The following is a 13,576-nucleotide window of genomic DNA, read 5'->3' on the forward strand; positions in this document are numbered from 1 at the left end:
GCCTGGAGACATTCAGGGTCAAACTCAGTGTGTCCCTGAGCAACCTCATCTAGTTGGAGATGTCCCTGCTCATGGCAGGAAGGTTGGACAAGATGACCTTTGAGGGTCCCTTCCAACCCACTGCATTCTGTGGGTTCTGTAGGCTTCTGCACCTTCCAGCATCCAAATCACAGCTTCTGCTTGTTCCTCAGTGGATGCTGCAGCACACAGTGATGTGCAAGTGTGACCCTCACTGCAGTCTTCTCTTACATTATAACACAGTCATTAGTTAGTCCTCAGTTTAAGGACTAATTTTCTTTTGCAGGAAAATAAACGAAGGCATTGCTTACCTCCTAGTGAAATCAGCATTGTCTGGATGATTTCCTTTGTTGGTGGCAATGCTGAGGATCTGTGGATTTAGTTGCCCTAAAAGACTTGAAGAATAATCAGTGGCTCATGGCCAGCCGTACTTGGGCAAAATCAGGGCTCAGTCCTGGGACCAGTCTTGTTCAACATCTTTATCAGTGACATGGACAGTGGCATTGAGGGCACCCTCAGCAAGTTTGCTGATGACACCAAGCTGTGTGGTGCAGCAGACAGGCTGGAGCGAAGGGATCCATCCAGAGGGACCTGGACAGTCTGGAGAGGTGGGCACAAGCCAACCTCATGAGGTTCCACAAGACCAAGTTGGAAGGTCCTGCATCTGAGTGGGGGCAATCCCAAGCACTGATATAGGCTGGGCAGGGACTGGCTTGAGAGCAGCCCTGAAGAAAGGGACCTGGGGGTGCTGGGGGATAAGCTCAACATGAGCCAGCAGTGAGCACTTGCAGCCTGGAAAGCAAATCACATCCTGGGCTGCAGCAAGAGAAGTGTGGCCAGCAGGGCAAGGGAGGTGATTCTCCCCCTCTGCTCAGCTCTGGTGAGACCCCACCTGGAGTACTGCATCCAGTTCTGGAGCATCTATTACAAGAGGGATCTGGACATGCTGGAAGGTGTCCAGAGAAGGGCCACCAGGATGATCAGAGGGCTGGAGCACCTCTTCTATGAGGACAGACTGAATGAGTTGGGGCTGTTCAGTCTGGAGAAGAGGAGATTCCAAGGTGACCTCATTGTGGCCTTCCAGTATCTGAAGGGGGCTACAAGAAAGCTGGGGAGGGACTTTTTAGGGTGTCAGGTAGTGACAGGACTGGGGGGAATGGAACAAAACTAGAAATGGGCAGATTCAGATTAGATGTTAGGAAGAAGTTCTTCCCCATGAGGGTGGTGAGACACTGGAAGAGGTTGCCCAGGGAGGTGGTGGAAGCCTCATCCCTGGAGGTTTTTGCAGCCAGGCTGGATGTGGCTGTGAGCAACCTGCTGTAGTGTGAGGTGTCCCTGCCCATGGCAGGGGGGTTGGAACTGGATGATCCTTGTAGTCCCTTCCAACCCTAACAATTCTATGATTCTATGACCTAACACCACCACATCAGCTAAACCATGCCACCAAGTGCATGAACTGCAGGCTCTATGAATCTATGAAAATGTAAACCATGTACAGCTCAGTGTGGAAGAAAGCAGAGCAGAAAAAAAAATCTGAGAGAAGTAATAAAAACATGCACACAAATTTGATGCTTTACTTAGTGAAGCTAGGGTCAGGAGGAGAATTATTTATTTGAGAACAGATGTTAATAGCAACAAACCTCTAGATTATCATGATGACAGGAGCACTGCTTCCTTTTTACATACCTTTATGTCTTATTTCTATTCCTTTCTTTATTTCTCATCTATTTCTGGGTTAGGGATTTCTGTGTGGCACAGTCATTGCCAGTTCTGGATGTGGGTAGATGTAGCCTACTGACTGACTCAGTCACCAACATCTTCCTAATGCTTAACTGGAGCTGTCTTTGCCTTCTGTCTCAATAAGCTATTCTGAAAGCTAGCTAAGGTATTAAGATCTTACCTGAATCTTAAATTTGTTTTTTTTTATTGAGCTTTTAAATCTATAGCTAAGTAGTCCCAAATCCTTTCCTTTGCTTCCTTTCTAGGTATAAGGAGATTGCCATCTCCAATGCCAGAGAAAAGTGTGGTAGGTAGAGTCTCTAAAATGTTGAATAGATACTTGCTGCTTTTTCAGGTGGTGTTTAAATTTCCTGAGATCCTTTCCATATGATGGAGCAAAGGTCTGTTTCTGTATGCATCAGTGAATAGGCATCTTGCTCTGTCTCAGGGTGGGAACAATCCTGAGGAAATTTAGCAACACCTGTACCGCTGGTGGGAGAGGCAGTTGAAAAGCCAAATCCAGCTGCACTGCCCTGCTGTGGGGCTGCAGTGTGAGCCAGCCCCGTGGATAGCACCTGGATGATCATCTGCCACACAATGCAGCTGCCCTCCCTGGGCCACCACAGCTCACTCCTGGGGAAAGCCAGAACCAGCCCAGCTTTTGCCTCTGGGAAGCTCAGCTGGTTTGCAGTGGTTTGCTGGTAAGGGTGGGTGGGGTGGAATGATGGAGCAGAGTGGGATGATAATAATTTTGGGTTGTTTTCAGAGAAGGCCTCCACCACCTGTTCCTCCAGTTGAAGAAAATGGCAATGAAGAGGAGGAGATAGTGGTAGCAATGTATGACTTTGAGCCTACAGAACATCATGATTTGAGATTAGAAAAGGGTGAAGAATACACAGTGATTGAGAAGAATGACATCCACTGGTGGAAAGCAAAAGACAAATATGGGTAAACCTGACTTCCTTGGCTTTTCTTAGGAAGTTCACAAGGCTATTTCCATGCTGTGGTCATAGAATCCTAGAATGGGTTGGGTTGGAAGGGACCTTAGAGATCATCTGCTCCAACCTCCCCACCATGTGCACCTCTCAACTTAGACTCAGCTGCTCAAGGCTTCATCCAAGCTGGCCTTGAACATCCCCAGGGAAGAGGCAGCCGCAGCCTCCCTGGGCAGTCTTAGCTCTTCTACCTTAGGAGTTGTAAATTGATTAGCAAATCCCTGGATGAGCTTGTGCCTTTTTATTTCCAAACTATCACCAAGCTAGAGCAAATTCATTAGAGGCTTGAACACAGCTGCTGTTGGCTTTAAAATATTTAGGTAGGATAAAAGAATTAATTACTCAAAGGCAGAAGAAAACCAGAACGTGCAGTTAAGAATTTCCCCTCTGCTTTATCTTAGAATGGCTTAGGCTGGAAGGGACCTCAGAGATCATCTACTCCAACCTCCCCCCACCATGAGCAGGGAAACCTCTCAACTAGACTTGGCTGCTCAAGGCCTCATCCAACCTGGCCTTGAACGCCCCCAGGGGGGAGTCATTTATACTGACTATGTGCCAACAGGTGTATTCAAACCCAGACCTGAAATCTTATCCACATCTTTATCTCCACATAGAAACCAAATTGAAAATGTGGAATTCTCAATAGATTGTGGGGCCTGAGTGCAAAGACGTTTGCAGAACTGGAAGCTTTTCCAATTATATTTCCTGGTGGGCTCTATGGTTTCCCAATTAGAGGCATCATCATCCAGCCTGCAAGCCCTTGCTGGACTGGTGCAGTACTCCTGCTTCCCTGGGGAATGGCTCATTAGGAAGCAGTATATGGATAACACTTAGCTCAGCAGGCTCTGGCTTCCAGACTTGAATAATCATCCTCTTATTTAACAACTGGATCATTAGGGGCAATCTTTAAATGAGTTGAGAGAGAGAGCTGCAGTTGGATGCCTTAATGACTGCAACTTCCCATTCCCTAGATTCAAATTTTTCCCTGTGGTTGTAAAGGTGAAAGTTTCCATACTTCAACATTTACTAGGTCCCTGTTGCAGTATGTTGGGGGTGACTGCAAAGTTATCAACCTGTGCCAGGTTCCAAACCTATTTCCAGTGATTGACTGGGACCTCTGAGCAGCAGAGGTCTCTGTCTCTGCAGTGACAGAGCAGCAGAGGGTAACTCCTCTTCACTCCTTCTCCTGGTTGTGCTGGACACTTTTGCTGCTTGTGTCACTTCTCTAGGTGCAGTGAAAGTTAATGTGGAAATGTTGAAGTGGAAAAGTAGACTTTTGTGTAATCAGTAGTAGAGTGGGTGGGGCAGTAAAAAATAAATAACTAAATACCTAACTAAAATAAATAAATGACAGTGAGGGACCTGGTAAGGAGCAGGATGAAACCCTGTCTCCTAGGCATGCAATTTCACATGTTTTCACTCAGGTTATATCTTTATTTCTTTCTAGAAAGCAAGGATATATTCCAAGCAACTATGTAACAGGAAAGAAGTCCAACAACCTTGAGCAATATGAGTGAGTGACTATCTTGACTTTAAAATCTGGATCTTTCATAAAATGAAAGCTATGCTTTAAGAATGACCATGGAGTTTGGAAGTTGGGAAAGCAACTATTTACATTTAATGACATGGAGCTCAGAGATGAAACTGCATATAAATTCTGATTTTCCTCCTTGATTTAACTGTGACTTACAATATAGAGTCAAGTCAGGCCATGGGGCATGTAATTTTTGAAGCCACTAGTATTAAAGCAAAGCAACCCTTTCCAGTTCTCTAATAAAGGGAAACTTTAAAAGAAATCTACCTAAGTCTGCTGAATATTGGGGGGTTTCATATTAAATTGAATCCTCATCCCTTGATGTGTTTAAAAGGCAGATGTGGTGCTGAGGGATGTGGTTCAGCAGCAGACTTGGTAAGGTTAGGGAATGGTTGGACTCAATCATCTTCAAGGTGTTTTCCAACCAAAAATAATTTCATACCACTTAATGGCAGGGGTTGGAAGGGACCTCTGGTAATCATCTAGTCCAACCCCAATTGGACTACAGCTGGGTCTGTCCGGAGTGTGTGGCAGTAAGAGAACAGAGTAGTAAAGAATTGAAATAATTCGAAACAAACAACAGATGAGGGATTTTTGGAAGGCAGCTCTAATTTTCAAGCAAATACACTGCTTGGTGCATTTTAAGTCTTATCAGCTACAATAGCATACGTGTTTGATTTGGGTTTGGGGTTTGTGTGTGTCTTTTGGGGTTTTTTTTGTTGCTATTTTGATTTTGTTTGATGGTGGGCTTTTTGGTTTCATTTTTGCTTTAAAAAAAAAAAAAACAAGCCTCCCAAAAAACCCAACTTTTTTTGCACTTGATGTTTAATTATGGAGTACTTATTTAAGCACATCAGGACAAAATTTAACACTGTCATCTCCAAACCTCTTGTTCTTGGTTGTCAAATCTCAGTGCAGATCTGTTGTGCCTGAGAACTTAAGAGATATTTCATGACTTTTATCTAAAAATGGAGCTGTAAAGAAGTAATAATTAGAACTGGTTTCTGAAGCCCCATTAAGTATTTCCAGAACTCTTCTCAGCCACTGTGTTTTGACAGAAGGTAAAATTTCCTCTGGGATTTTGCCCTCAGCTTTACTAGAGGGAATTATTCTTTATTGCTTTCCCATCTTTGAGGCTCTTGTTAAGAGTCCTGCCCCCCCTGCTCTGAGCTAGGCTGTGGGGCTGGCAGGAAAAGAAGGAACTGGGCTGCCTTATCTGGTCCAGCCACTTTGTGCCATACTACTTCCTTGGGGCTGTAATTCTGAGTCACCACGCAGTTCAGGAAGGATTACTTCAGGATATCTACTGACTGCAAGAAACCACTATCTCCAAAACAGCAGAACTTGGTTGGAGGCTGCTGTGCCACTTCCCTGCTCAGTTCCTGCTGTGACAGCCCAGCTCAGGGAGGTTCTGTGAGCTTCATGCTTTCCCTTTTTCATATGATTTACTGCAGCTGACTGAAATGTCAGTGCTTCTGTAGCTGCTTTAACCTGCCTGTGCAGCACCCAGCTCAGGGATGTGCAACTCTGACATTTCATTCACTTTCAACCTCCTCTTTTCCCCCTGGAAAATCAGAGTCATGAAGTTCTTGAATGAGAGCAGCCTAGCAGCCAGCTCTGCAGGTGGCTCAGCTGTTGTGCAGGCAGCTCCTTCCCCAGGGCTGCCAGCCTGCCCTTGGGCTGCCATTCAGAGCAGCTGCTGCCATCAGCCTGTGTGTGCTTGAGAAGTGTTTTTTGCCACAGAAGTAGTTCAATTCCCTGAACTTGATTGGCTTCTGTGGGCTCTGACTAGGTTTGTGGCAGGGTGTTTTTATGGGATGACTGCACAATGTAGCAGAGACTGATTTCTTTTGTTTTGTACATTACCAAAGGTCCACTTCTTGGCCTTAATTTTATGAAATTATCAAGTCTGCAGCTTTGTAATACCTCCTTTTAAGCACTACATATACATTGTACGCCTTGGAGAAGTTTTGGTTACTGGTATTGTGTTGCAGGTGGTACAGCAGAAACCTGAACAGAAGCAAGGCAGAGCAGCTCCTCAGAAACGAGGTGAGCACAGCAGCCTTGCAGTATTACCTGCAAAATTTACATAGAGCAGCTGTTTTTATTAAAGCAGAGGCTTAGTTTGGCATGTGCAAATCACAGAATGAGTCAGAGACACAAAGCCTGAAGATCACTTGTACAGAATTGTCTCTGTGCTTGCATTTTAGGATAAAGAAGGTGGGTTTGTGGTGAGAGACTCAAGCCAGCCTGGCCTGTATACAGTTTCCCTTTACACAAAATTTGGAGGGTGAGTTTCTGTGGCTGCTCTGCACAGCTTCTAGCATCTGAAACCATTTGTTTTTGTAGCCAACAGCCCAGGAGAAAGCTGAATAAAGAAATGAGGGCATGCGGGTGACCAAAATGAGCTGCTCAGCTCCATGGCTAGGTCACGTTTGGTTTAATTCAGTGGAGACCTGAACCTTCACCCAAAGAAGGAGGTCTTGCTCCCCCTCTCCATTCAATCTCTTCCCTCCTGCCAGCCCAAGTGCTCGCTGGAGTGTGGTGAACTGGATCAGGCAGCTCAGCAGGCTGAAAATTAACCTTTTGTGGGTTAATCTTCAACTTGGTCTGAGCACTGAGATGCAGGTGAGTCATCAGCACTTGTGATCTTTGATACTCAAAAATGTTCCCATAGCATGTGAGGCTGGACATCCACCCCAGCCCTTTCATTTTCCTTTTCCAAGTCATCCTGCTTCTCTTAAAATCAGAAGAAATGCCATTGTGTGGTTACTAATGGTTATTTGTTGTGGTTTTCTTTTTTGCAGAGAAGGTTCATCAGGAATAAGACACTACCATATAAAAGAAACAGTGACATCGCCAAAGCAGTACTACCTCGCAGAAAAACATCTCTTCAACTCCATTCCAGAAATCATAGAGTATCATAAACACAATGCAGCAGGTAGATGAATTGGTTGTTGGTTTTTTTTTTTCCCCTGCCAGTCAGGATTGATTTGAAAAGGAGTGTGAGGTGGTTTTTAGGACTTGGATTTTCAGGTTTTTATAGAAGCTTCCTTCTTAGGCAAGTCAGGAGACACTGCATTTTGCATTTTTTTTTTTTTCAGTATAGGCAATAATATCAGTCTCACAGTATATCCGAGGTTGGAAGGGACCTCAAGTGGTCATCAAGTCCAACCCCCCTGCCAGAGCGGGATCACTTAGGGTAGTCTGCACAGGAATGCATCCAGGAGGGTTTTGGAAAGTCTCCAGAGAAGGAGACTCCACAACTCCCCCGGGCAGCCTGTTCCAGGGCTCTGTCACCCTCACTGGAAAGAAGTTTCTCCTCATGTTGAGCTGAAATCTTCTATGTTCAAGTTTGAACCCATTGTTCCTTGTCTTACCACTGTGCACCACCAAAAAGAGCCTGGCCCCTCCCCTTGACACCCACCCCTCAGATATTGATAGACATTGATGAGATATGAAGTTTTATGTTGAATACAAAGTATCTTCCTGTTAATAGAGTAAAAGAACAGCTGTAGAAGAAATCGTTCCTTCAGCTCCATATCATAGCATCATAGAATGGTCCAGACCAGAAGGGACCTCCAAAAGTCATCCAGTCCAACCTCCCCACAGCAGGGACATCCCCAACAAGACCAGGTTCCCCATTTGCCTCTCAGCTAGGAGGGGTGTCCTATACTTGGGACATCACTGCAGCAAAGGGCATCAGAATTAGCAAACTCCTCTCTGTGGTTGCTTCTACACCTCTGCTCATCATTTCTGTGCAATGATACCTGTGCTACAACATCTCTGTCCCCACACAGTTCCCTCCACTGCCTTTCCCACTCTCATTTCTTTGACTTGCTGAGAACCATGGTACCAAGAATTGTGTTTCAGACAGGGATGGTACTCCCCCAGTGCTTGTTTTACCTGCAGGTTACCACTACTTGAGACAGTTTTACCCTTCCATACAGCAAACAGATGAGGGGAACAGTAATGTGGGGTTCAGGAAATCTCTAAAGAGAAGTCTTTGTGAAGCTCAGACACTTCAGACCTACAGCTGGTGCTGGTGTACTACTGTATGATAGGATGGGGAGAATTTACCAATTGAGTTCAAGGCACAGATACTGATATAGATTGATGTGGGTTTTGGGTTTTTTTTTTTCAAGCCCAGAGCATAATAAATTCCCCTCATGAGCTAGATTTTCCAGATGTTTCTATCAAACTTAGATGGCCCAGCATTTCCTGATGATGTGCTGGAAAAAGCCTTTCTGGGAATTATGCTCCAAAACCATAGTCCTGCTTTTTTTCATTTTATTATAAGTGATTTTACTGTTTATTTTTAATTGCTTCATTCCTTTTGTCAATATCACATTGTTGGAGAATATTCAGCTAGCAAGCAGCATTTGGTCTGTATCTATAAAATCTTCAGGTGAAACTGGTGGGGATTTGTATGTGTGAAATAGAAATGATCATAGAATTGTATTGAGGGAATGGCCTCAAGCTACAACTGGGTAGGTTTAACCTGGGCATTAGGAAAAGTTTTTTCCCAGCAAGAGTGGTCAGGGATTGGGATGTGCTGCCCAGGGAGGTGGTAGAGTCCCCAAGCCTGGATGTTTTTCAAGGTGGTTTGGATGTGGTGCTTGGGGCTATGGTTTCAGGGTGAACCTTGCAGAGTAGGGTTCTGGGTTGGACTTGGTGATCCTGAGGGACTTTTCCAACCTGAATGTTTCTGTGATGCTGTGATTAGAATGAGAATTGAAATAGAAATGATCACAGAACTGCTGAGGTTGGAAGAGGCTTTGGAGATCATCAAGTCCAACTGCTCAAAAATAACATTATGAGTTTTAGGTAATCTTTCTGATACGATTTATGAAAGGAGTCCTCAGTTTTTGTTGGTGCCAGCACCACTGTATGACCTATGTATAGATGAGTATATCTATACCCATCACTCAGTGGCAAAGGAGATGCAGTGAGTTGTCCTGAGTACCTCTTGTAGCCACTTTGAAGGGTCAGCACAACCCAGCAGGGGAGGATATCATTATACACAGCTTTCAGCATAAGGCTGCAGTGGTAAATGTCTGATTTGCTGCCTGGCACCATTGCAGAAATTAACTGTCTCTTGAATTATCCTTGAACCTCAGGTCTCGTGACTAGGCTGCGGTACCCTGTGACCCCTAAGAAGACAACAGCACCACCCACAGCAGGATTCAGCTATGGTAATTGTGTGTTATGTTCATCTACACATCTAGTTCCTGGTGACTTTAAGTCTGTTAAGATGCTACAACGTTTTTTTGGAAGAGACTTCATTTTGTACCATCCCTACTCCAGCAGGGGCAGGGAGGTAATTGTCCCCTTGTACTCCGCTCTGGTGAGGTCTCCCCTTGAGTATGTCCAGTTTTGGGCACCTCAATACAGGAGAGATGTGGAGGTGCTGGAGCCAGTGCAGAGGAGGGCAAGGAAGCTGTGAAGGGCCTGGAGAACAAATCTGATGAAGAGAGACTGAAGGAGCTGGGGATGGTTAGTTTGGAAAAGAGGAGGCTGAGGGGAGACCTCATTGCTGTCTACAACTACCTGAGAGGAGGTTGTGGAGGGTTGGTGCTGGTCTCTTCTCACAAGTAAATTAGTGATAGAACAAGAGGGAGTGGGTAGGTTTAGACTGGACAGTAGGAAAAATTTTTCCCAGCCAAGAGTGGTCAGGCATTGGAATGTGCTGCCCAGGGAGGTAGCTGAGTCCCCAAGCCTGGATGTGTTTCAAGGCGGTTTGGATGTGGTGCTTGGGGATATGGTTTCAGGGTGAACCTTGTAGAGTAGAGTTCTGGGTTGGACTTGGTGATCCTGAGGGTCTTCTCCAACCTGAATGTTGCTGTGTGATTCTGTGTATGATTGCCTGTGCTAACTTGGGCGGGTCCAAGCTGTACCTTAGATAACCTTTCTCAGAAGACTGGCATGCAAAGGCATCAGAGCTGGTGGGAGGTGTGTGGTGCTAAGGGCAGGAGTGAGAAGAAGCAGAACGTGTTGCTGGTGCTCCAGGGAAATTCAGCATCTTCCTCCACTCTTTTTGTGGACACCTTGAGCTCTACCTGATTCAAGAGCTGTGCCTTTGGCTCCTTCATAAGTCTCCAGGCTTATGACTCAACTGTGGCACTTTGATTTCTGGGGAGGGGTTGTTTTATTTATTTTTTTTAATATAAATTTGGAATAACCTGTTTCAAGCATGGCACATCAGGTGACAAGAACAGCTGCTTTACCTTGGCACAACTTCCTCTGACAGGAGCTTGTTAAAATCAGGTCTGATAACATCAGGATGTAATTAGTGGCCTCAGGAGACTTTGAGTTTTGCCTTTTGTGTTAGCCAGGAACTGCTTAAACCTGATGCCTGCCTAAAAGTAGGCAGAAGTACCAAAAGTACCTTTGTGGTGTACAGAAGCCCTCAGTTGTCAAGTTAATTTGAAGTCGTTTCATCCCTACAGTCCCTAATGCACTGCAGTGCAGTTTCCCTTTCCTCTTCCTTATCACCTGCTGGTCAGCTGCTCAACACAGCACTGCTGAGCTCTGCTTTGCTTTGCTTTACAGAGAAATGGGAAATCAATCCCTCAGAGCTGACGTTCATGAGGGAGCTGGGGAGCGGGCTGTTCGGCGTGGTGCGGCTGGGCAAGTGGAGGGCGCAGTACAAAGTGGCCATCAAGGCCATCCGTGAAGGGGCCATGTATGAAGAGGATTTCATTGAAGAAGCTAAAGTAATGATGTGAGTTGTCTGCTTGGCACTGCTGTTGACAGTTCAGACCTCTGATCACAGGCTCACAGGATGTTAAGGGTTGGAAGGGACCTCCAAAAATCGAGTCCGCCCCTGCCAGAGCAGGACCAGAGAATCCAGCACGGGTCACACAGGAACACATCCAGATGGGGCTGGAAAGGCTCCAGAGAAGGAGACTCCACAACCTCTCTGGAGAGCCTGTTCCAGTGCTCTGTGACCCTCACAGTGCAGAAGTTCCTCCTCCTGTTGAGGTGGAACCTCCTGTGGTGTAGCTTCTATTGCCCCTTGTCCTATCCCAGGGTGCAAGTGAGCAGATCCTGTCCCCTCCCTCTTGGCACTCAGCCCTCAGATATTGATAGACATTGATTAAATCCCCTCTCAGTCTTCTCTTCTCCACACTAACCAGCCCCAGAGCTCTCTGCCTCTCCTCATAGGGCAGTGCTCCAGTCCCTTCATCAGCCTTGTAGCCCTCCTTTGGGCTCTTTCCAGCAGATCCCTGTCCCTCTTGAACTGGGGAGCCCAGAACTGGATGCAATAATCCAGGTGAGGTCTCACCAGGGTAGAGCAGAGGGGGAGGAGAACCTCCCTGGATCTGCTGGACACACTCCTCTGAATGGACCCCATTGACCTCCTTGGCCACAAGGACACATTGCTGTCCCCTGCAGAACTTGTTACCCACCAGCACTCCCAGGTCCTTCTCCACAGGGCTGCTCTCTAGCAGTTTGCCTCCTGACCTGCACTGCTGCAGTGTTTTCTTCTTTCCCAGGTGCAGGACTCTGCACTTATCCTTGCGGAACCTCATTAGGCTCCCCTCTGCCCAGCTCTCAGTCTGGCCAAGTCTCTGTATGACTACACAGCCTTTAGGTGAATCAGCCAAGCCTCCCAGCTTGGTATCATCAGCAAACTCTCTGTTTCCTCATCAATGTCATTGATGAAGATGTTGAACAGGACTGGACCCAGCCAATGCTGTGTACTGATTACAAAAATGCCTCTAATGCTGTGCTTTAATTGTAGTCTGGTGTGGTGGAGAGCTAGGAGTGGGTGGAGGAGGCAGTAATGATATGGCCTTGATCTTTGCAGGAAGCTAACACATCCTAAGTTGGTCCAGCTGTACGGTGTGTGCACACAACAGAGACCCATTTACATCGTGACCGAGTTCATGGAGCACGGCTGCCTGCTCAACTACCTGAGACAGAAACGGGGAGCCCTCAGCAAAGATGTCCTGCTGACCATCTGCCAAGATGTCTGTGAGGGAATGGAGTACCTGGAGAGGAACAGCTTCATCCACAGAGACCTGGTAACATCCCCTTTTAGGCACCACATCCCTCTGACACTTTTGGGGTTTGGTCCATGAAGGGACTCCTGGAGGGGTCACGCACACACTGGGGGTTCTCTTGACCTGTGGAAGGTGGGGAGGATGGTTCTTGGGGAGTCCTAATAGGTCTTGGAGGGGTCTCCTGGAGGGTTGTTTGGTGTCTCTCAGTCCATGGGGAGAGTCTTGGAGCTCCCTGGAGGGGTCCTTACCTATTCCTTCTTGAAACAGCCTTGGTTTTGAACTTACCTGTTCCCTCTTGAAACAGCTTGTTTGTGAATAACCACTTGTGCTCTTGCAGAAAATGTTAATAATTAGCTCTTTAGGATCTAATACTTGCAGAAAATGTCAATAATTAGCTTTTTAGGATCTAATCAAGGTTCTAAAACTGCTCAGAACAGAAAATGACGACAAGTTTCTCTCATCTAAGAAAATGAAATGAAATCTCTATTTTTTTATTTTATTTTTTTTTAAATGAAGAGTTAGTAGCTATTTGCGCTGGCATAAGAGCCTGCCTCTGTTTTGTGTTGGTGCCATTTTGGTCACTCATCCCTTGAGACCATCTTTTTTTTTCTTGTGGTTCGTTTTTTTGTTTGTTTGCTCATGGGGTTTGTTTTGTTCTGTTTGGTTTTGTGGGGGTTTTGGTGTTTTTTTTTTTTTATGTCAGTTTTGCTTGGGTTTTTGTTTGCTTCTCAAGATGGTTTAACAAAACAAAGGCACATGTACCTTTTAACATGAGAATACACCACTGGACTTGGCAAATTGGTGTAGCTGCTAAGCAGTGAAGACAAAGCTCTCATGAAACCCTTGCCGTTTGTCTGCAAGGCACTGCAAGCTTTTCAGCCAGCTCTTCACCATTCCCTTTGCAGGCTGCCAGGAACTGCTTGGTGAGCGACTCAGGAGTGGTCAAAGTGTCGGATTTTGGGATGACAAGGTATGGCTTGAGTGTGCAAACACCTCTCTGAGGATTTGAGAAGATTCGCATAGCCCTAGCAAGCAAAACTGCAGGCAAAAATGATCTTTATTTGACCTCTCTAGGGAACATCCTTTGGTTCAGTTGCTGTGCTGTGTTGTTTTGTTTTTCCAGTGGCTTAAAAGTTTGTTCATTCTGTGGTCATGTGGTGATTTCACAGGCTCACAGGATGTTAGGGGTTGGAAGGGAACTCCAAAGATCATTGAGTCCAAGCTCCCTGCCAGAGCAGGACCATAGAATCCAGCACAGGTCACACAGGAACACATCCAGATGGGGCTGGAAAGTCTCCAGA

The 13,576-nt window shown here is 45.9% G+C and overlaps 1 protein-coding gene across 1 annotated transcript in view; it reads left to right on the plus strand.

Moving 5' to 3' along the window:
• TEC (tec protein tyrosine kinase) overlaps nucleotides 1-13,576 on the plus strand; it is a 34,237-nt gene that overhangs the window by 14,473 nt on the left and 6,188 nt on the right. Inside the window, exons 5-14 of the mRNA XM_054383319.1 lie at nucleotides 2,004-2,044; nucleotides 2,504-2,685; nucleotides 4,180-4,245; nucleotides 6,261-6,315; nucleotides 6,477-6,556; nucleotides 7,074-7,207; nucleotides 9,387-9,461; nucleotides 10,819-10,990; nucleotides 12,080-12,296; nucleotides 13,181-13,245. Of these exons, the coding sequence (XP_054239294.1) occupies nucleotides 2,004-2,044; nucleotides 2,504-2,685; nucleotides 4,180-4,245; nucleotides 6,261-6,315; nucleotides 6,477-6,556; nucleotides 7,074-7,207; nucleotides 9,387-9,461; nucleotides 10,819-10,990; nucleotides 12,080-12,296; nucleotides 13,181-13,245 (1,087 nt within the window). The remainder of the gene's footprint in view (nucleotides 1-2,003; nucleotides 2,045-2,503; nucleotides 2,686-4,179; nucleotides 4,246-6,260; nucleotides 6,316-6,476; nucleotides 6,557-7,073; nucleotides 7,208-9,386; nucleotides 9,462-10,818; nucleotides 10,991-12,079; nucleotides 12,297-13,180; nucleotides 13,246-13,576) is intronic.

Source organism: Indicator indicator, chromosome 8 (genome assembly GCF_027791375.1).
Source record: "Indicator indicator isolate 239-I01 chromosome 8, UM_Iind_1.1, whole genome shotgun sequence".
Classification (NCBI taxonomy): domain Eukaryota; kingdom Metazoa; phylum Chordata; class Aves; order Piciformes; family Indicatoridae; genus Indicator; species Indicator indicator.